The sequence below is a fragment of the Trachymyrmex septentrionalis genome, unplaced genomic scaffold (assembly GCF_001594115.1).
Source record: "Trachymyrmex septentrionalis isolate Tsep2-gDNA-1 unplaced genomic scaffold, Tsep1.0 scaffold9, whole genome shotgun sequence".
Lineage (NCBI taxonomy): Eukaryota > Metazoa > Arthropoda > Insecta > Hymenoptera > Formicidae > Trachymyrmex > Trachymyrmex septentrionalis.
In genome coordinates, this window is record NW_017306091.1 from 4723353 (window position 1) to 4730607 (window position 7255).

The 7255-nt window shown below is 33.6% G+C and overlaps 1 protein-coding gene across 3 annotated transcripts in view; it reads right to left on the reverse strand.

The window, feature by feature from the left end:
- The window catches only part of LOC108755840 (solute carrier family 2, facilitated glucose transporter member 1-like), a 12327-nt gene that overhangs the window by 983 nt on the left and 4089 nt on the right, over nucleotides 1-7255 (reverse strand). Inside the window, exons 1-7 of one of the 3 annotated variants that reach the window (XM_018499152.1) lie at nucleotides 5366-5474; nucleotides 5057-5127; nucleotides 2447-2587; nucleotides 1645-1776; nucleotides 1292-1565; nucleotides 580-873; nucleotides 51-457 (exon numbers count right to left, since the gene is read on the reverse strand). In XM_018499152.1, the coding sequence (XP_018354654.1) occupies nucleotides 51-457; nucleotides 580-873; nucleotides 1292-1565; nucleotides 1645-1662 (993 nt within the window). In that variant the 5' untranslated portion in view covers nucleotides 1663-1776; nucleotides 2447-2587; nucleotides 5057-5127; nucleotides 5366-5474. The other 2 variants (XM_018499151.1, XM_018499150.1) reach the window with 2 other exon arrangements.

The following is a 7255-nucleotide window of genomic DNA, read 5'->3' on the forward strand; positions in this document are numbered from 1 at the left end:
AATATCGTAAAAATATGCTATTTAAAATTATTACAATTATTTATACTTACAATTAGTGCGATAGAGAGTTTCAGAAAGAGAAGGCATCCTATACATAAGTAACAACTCAGGAATAATACTTTTCTTCTGCTAAATAGTGACATTACCAGCACAGAAATCACGGCCATTCCCATATTTGCAACACCAGTGGCTATAGTCGCATATTGAGCACCGGCAATTCCCAGGCCAGCACTGAGGAATATGGTATTTGAGTAATAAAAAACCGCGTTAATGCCACTAAGTTGCTGACCAAATTGCAGAAGGCACACTAAGAATAGAGCTAATCTCACGGTCGGCTCTCTCAATACACGCTTAATGCTCCACGTTTCACTTGCCGATCTTGTCGCTAATTCTTGTTGCAAGCTAGCGATCTCGTTTTGCAAGAGCATTATATCCATGTTGCGCAAACGGCTGAGCTCTAAAAGCAATCCGAATTTAAGATATAAAAAATAATAATGGTAAACGAGCTAAAATGCAAACTAATAGATTCTAGTTTATATCATACCCTCGGATGATCGTTTGTAAGATAGTTGTACACACCTTTAAGAGCCTTTCCTTGTTCTCCTTTGATTATGTACAGATACTTTGGACTTTCCGGCAAAGTCAGTACAGTTAATAATAATGCAGCGAGACATAGCGGTGAGAAAGATGCTAACATTATATGCCAGGACTCAAGAGTGCCCAGGACAGTTTCGAGCCCGGCAATCTGGCCCATCAGCACGCCGCAGGTGATACCCAATTGACACAAGACTCCAACGGCACCCCTTAATTTTAAAGGTGCTATTTCAGTCATGTACATCGGGACCAAAGAAGTAGCTAGACCACCGGAAAGTCCTACGAATATATTTAGAACCATTACATTACATATTATGAAAATTTTTAAATTAAATTAAAAAAATGAAGTCTTATACGTGCCTTCAAATTGAAGGTACAAAAACCAATCGGTTCTATTCTTTTAGTGAAAATGATCTTTTAAGTAAATATAACATCGTACCAAACATTCTGCGTTCTTTTGATGTAAGAAACGGTTATATTTCAACGGTTTTCCTAAAATATCTTGCACAATATATCTTGGCACAAAAATTTATTGTTAATACTGTAGTACGATAAGTTTAAAAAAAAAAAAAAGAAGCTGACCAGCTTTTACGAGCTTACCAAGTTTTCTATCGCTACGTGTTCTTGCATTAATTAAGTGCTTAATTGAAATCGGATTAAATCGAGTACGGATTAAATTAACAATTTTTTAACTCACCGACAATCACTCGGCCAAGCAGAAAAAGCTCGACTGAGTTCATGGTTCGTACGAACATGAACAGAACGGCTCCTACAATCCCGCAAACATTTCCAATGCTCAGCGCGCCTTTCCGTCCGAATCTGTCGCTTAGCCAGCTAGCGATTAAAGACCCAGACACACCTCCGATAAGAAAGACCGATACTATGACGGACCAAAGTATCTGGAGCTCGTGGCTGGACAATTGTACGTTATATCTTTCCCTGATACTATCATTGCAGAACGATTGCATAAGCTGTAAGCCAAATATACGATAGTGTACAGTTTCAAGTAACACTATGCTCGATGAAATCGCATATTAGTCTACTACGAACATGAGCAGGATTGTTCATGACACCTAAGTTATATCCTGCTGGTAATGTTGATCCCAGGCAGCAAGTGGCACCACCCAGTACCAGCAACGGGGTCCATCCACCAGGGTCGGCATCGTGTGCATTGTTACACTCCTATATAAAAGAAATTACGCAGATTAGAAATTATGTCACATCGTGAGAAAATTTTCTCTCCTTTTAAGTGAAAGGTGAACTGTTTATTACGCATAATAAACATTTATTTTGCGTAACAGAAGCGATATAACTTAAAAAATTTCTTTGTTAATTCTTACGGATACAACTTACAGATATATATTTATAAGCTACCATTATTTTCTATTCAGCAGTATAGTCACAAATGCAAATAATACTTTTAATGCAAATACAAGTTGTAATGTAATCTATAAATGTTATTTGCAGCATCTATTGGCACGAGTCTTAATATGGCGATGTATGAAGATGGATTCTGATAATTTCATATCATGTCATCAATTATACGATAGAATTCTTAGATATCGTCCGCTTTGCAAAACAATCATTAATAAAGAATTGTTTAATACATTGTAATATATATGGCTGGATTACATCAATGTAACGTTAATCCTAATAAATCTAGTAAATATTTCCAGTTATTCTTTTTTTTTTGCTTTACTGACGCAGGAAAAAAAAGAGAGAAAAAAATACAAATTCCAATTTTCAAAATTAAATTGAGTAGCGGACACTGCGATATCTTTAAAATAATGTACGGGCTTCACCAATCTCTTAAAAAATAAAATTTACGATATGTAAAATCAGAAGGCCATACCGCTCACGTAATTAAGCATCGTAAACAATATGAAGTGTGTTCTGCACCCTCGTAGACCAATCAGTGATAACATGGAAAAGCCAGGACGGAATGATGGAATAAAATTCAATAAAACCACACACCATGGGCATTACCTGTAAACTGGTCAGATAGCCAACCATGCATTATTATGAATTTGTCATAGAGCAGAAATATACCTTTTTACCGTTTTGTCTTAAGGGCATGCACGCATTCGCACATACACACACACACATACACCCACGCTCGGCATATTCTTCTATTAACTGATGCGAATCAAATTATGGGCTGCAATATTCATATTGATTATTGATGTATACATGTTAAAAATATAATATATTTTGACTCTAATGATAATTCTATAAATATAGATACAAATATATCTCCAGCTCGAGATACCATAAAGAAACATGCATCAATATAAATAATGAGTGTTACGTTAGCAAAGCAATCGTTATTAGCAATACTTAACAGATAAGCTAACGTTATTTGTCATCATTTTAACATCAAAGACATCTTTAATACTTTAATCTCAGCACTCACTCTCTTTCCTTGGAAATTTTGCTTATCATATCAAATACTGTACTTTGTCATATAATTTTGCTAATACAGGGAGATACACAAAGAGCATATCTCAATCATTTAGGAAACGTAAGGATAAAGGCCCTCACATCGTGTTCTCAAATCAATTAAACCACAGATCAAAGTGGCGAGAAAAATCTTAATTTTTTCAGCCAGAAAAATACATATTTTTTATAAAGTATAATTTACAAATAATATTATACATACAATTGAAAGAAAAAGCTTATCACCAGATTATGACATTAAATTAAAAATTAGTGAAAAATATCTATAGAAAAAGAGTCATATTATTATCTTTCATGATAGTAGTTGCGGGTGATTAAAAACTGCAAATAAACTAGGATAATTGTCCCTATTATATATTAGTGTGCCTTTGAGCTAAATTATTACTAAATTAATTATTAAATATTGTAGCTTTAATTTTATCTGCTTTTCTTATAATGTATTCTTAATTCTAAAAAATGTTAATACTTAATAATTTTAAAATAAATAATAAAAATAAGAAACATGTTTTGTCTCTATTAGCGAGTCCTCCAAGCGGCGATGGCCCCAATTTGTGTGCATTTGACTCATTTTAACATACAGTTACTAAAACAGATAATATATGTAAGCTAAATGTTCAAGTTAATATTACATAAATTATTCTTTTAATTATACTTATTTCAATGTACATACACTCATATCAGACAACTCTCAGCTTCAGTACAAGGCACACTATAATGTGATTCACTCAATCAGAAGAAAGAATTTTATGAATTAATCAATTAAAGAATGCTTCAAAGCATTTGCAGTGTGAAGTGGATCGCACCCCTTGAGACAAGCTTAAAACCTTGCGGTACGTATTACTGGATTCATATAAATGCTTTATGTTTTCTTTCGAAAAATGTTCAAAATATTTTAATAGTTGAAAAATAAAATATTATCTTTGGGATATCGTATACATTAATAATTCAATTTAATAAAAAAAAACATTTTTTTCTTATTTATATTTGTGCTAGTTTTCATTATAGCTTATTTAAATACAAAAGCACACTTATAATAGAGACAGTTACCCTACTTCGGAAGAAATGAAAATGGCGTGATGTGATAATTGAGATATGCATCGCTTTGAATGAATTAAGAAAATTAGGACTGAATAGAATAATCGTCAATGTATGTATAAATTAGATAACTATATCTAATTTGTACGTAATTTCTTTTTTTCTGGCTTGATAATACTGCTGCGTTGATATTAATTTGTCCATAATATTTTGATATATACCTTTATATTTAATACTTTGACTCATTCTATACGCTAGTCTTTGCTATGTAATGTAAAAAAAAAAAACAAAGTGACACAATACAAATTGCCTTAGCATTGACAAGTATTTGGCGTCAAAATTTTTGCAAAACATAAAAATCTCTTTTCACATAAAAGTACTACGTTTAATAGACGCTTGCATATGCAATAATTTTTTATTATACATATACCATTAATAATAGCGTTTATTTGCGAACATCAGATCTATATCACTCTTAAACCATACACAGGTAGCGATTATCATTATTGATAATTATTTTGATAAACATATGCATGAAATAATATATATTATTATATATCTTTGCGGAAGAGTTAGACTCAATTTTATGTAAGTACTATACTTTTAAGTATATCCAATATATTCCAATCAGTACGAGATTATAAATAAATACAAGCGGATTTGGAATCTCCATAAGTTTCTCTCGTAAATAACAAAAATTCTTTGATTTTCGCTAATTAAATCAATTAATTAAACCAGATTAATTAATTAAATTAATTAATTACATCAGATACCAGATTCTCACTTATTTGCGAGAGATGATTTAAATCGCGCAAAATTAAATAAAGAATGCTAGTTATAACGGAAAAATAAAACGTTCGTTCAAGTAAGGACCAAGAGATAACTGACTGCGTCATTGTACAGAAAAAATTCAAAGAACATCGCACAGACAGACAGCTGTGATATGGAGAGCGATGATTGCAAAACTTACGGACTTCCGCGGTTCTCCGGCCAACGATTTCACTCTTGACGCGTCGAGGCACAGCGCGGACACGTCGGTCTCTGCAAGCATAAGGAAATGATTGCTTATATCCTTTATTCGGGCGCTGTTCAGAAAATTATTCAGAAAATGCGGAGCGTGCAAAATTGCACAGTTAAATTAACACGATGCGGTTGTATTTATCGCCGCAGTTTGCGCTGCTTTCATCGTGATGAAGAGAACTGGAGAGAATATGACGCGCTGATGCTGATACATCAGCAGCATTATTGCAATTTACATTTCCCGGATCCGCTGACTTACAATTTTTCACTCTCCTATTTGCTCTGCTCATTAAGGACGTTTTGGTTGAAATGGAAGGTGTTTCCGATCGCAAACCGCCATCGAACTCCGAAGAAAGGGAGGTAAGCTATCACCTACCTATCGTCATGCCGCGCGGAACGCGTCACGCGGATCTCTCACGTACGGTGAGGTAGATCGCGGATATCATCAACCACTCACAACCACTGGCAATACTCTCGAGTTCCGAGTCTCGCGTGGCGATTAGTGCCGATGACCGCAGTGCTCCGAAGTTCCGAGTGCTCGAGATGCCAGGCTTCATCGAACTCCACCGTTGCGGTTCCATCGGATTTGTCATGTCAGGTTAGAGTTCGTAGCGCCGCGTCATTCAAACCCTCGTTCGTTAGGAATGGCAGCTCATTGCCAGTTAGAATAACGAATCTTTTTGAATCTTATGATTTCATTGGGTAAAATTCGAGCACAATTCTATATTACTGTAGGGTTTAAAAGTAATTGAATTTAAAATTTTTCGTCTTCCTCTTATTTAACAACTTTTACGTTAAAATCATCTTTTGTAATATTTATTTGCAAATTTCACAAAGTCGTAGACCTTAGAAATTGAATTAAATAGACCTGTTAAAAAATCTTTTTTTAAAAAAGAAAAAATATACGTCAAATGTATAGAAAATAAGGTAGCGAATGTTACATTCCTTCTGATAAAAACGAATACGAAATAAATGCAATTAGCCGAGTATTCCATAACGCAAGACACGTAAAATAGATTGAAATTTAAGTGTCTATATAAAATGATCAACTGGATTATAGTGAAGGAAAAACTTGGCGTCGCGGAGTAAGCTACCTGAGGGATGCGACGGAATTCAATTCCTCCTAAGAAGAAAACCAGTCGGCATACAATAAGGGCCGTGTTTCAAATTTACTGTCAAATTTCCTGAAAAATGCTACAATTTACGTTACGTGCACTATAGATTTTCAGTACTGGCAGTCAAGTGTTTTGGAACACAGCCAAAAGACGTAGCATTGGGCTCAAATTTCAGAGACAAAAGAAAATGAAAGATACATTTCTACAGTACAGTTTTTAGTTCTGTTTCACAAACAAAAAGTTTTATTTCAATTATTCTTCTTATACGTATATATGTATAGTTATCTATATATAATATACGAATTTGACATGAACGAAGAAAATATAATAATATTAATCGTAACAAATAGTTAATATTACTATATTTTAATTCTTAGTCCATATAACTTATTTATCGCTCTTATTATAATATGTAGGGGAAAGTGGGGGAATTATGCGCATCCTGATTTGATACGCTTTTTCCAATAGATGAAGACATCACAGTGGTGAAATTTTACGCAAGAAGTCATCCTCTTAAGATATAACTACAAAAGATACGACGTAAATACATTTTGCTAGCCAGAGAAGTACAAAAAAGTGGAATCACATTTTTTCTTGTTATTTTAGCATTCAGAAAATAAGGTGGTATTTTTAATTTGTTTAAAGTTGCATACGTTATTAAAGTACGTTATATATTATATGGATCTTTTGAGCTATTATTTATTAAGTTTGATTAAGAATTGTTGAAGTAATCGTATTTCGTACCGAGTTAGATCGTGGTGGTCAACTTGCTGCGCAAGCGTTTTGCCCACAATTATCCATCTTTTAATTTCAATTATGTTTGTCACAATATTTTAGAGTTAATTAAAAATAGAGACAATTTATTATATGCAAATCCCGTTTAATGTATGAGATAATCATGCAATACATAGTTATACATGTATGCATGTTGTAATTGTAATGATTATTATAATTCAATGTTGAAGCAGCTGTATGGTTTTAAAACAGTTATCAATTTATAGTTGTCCCCCCCCTCCCCCCCCCCCCCCCCCCCA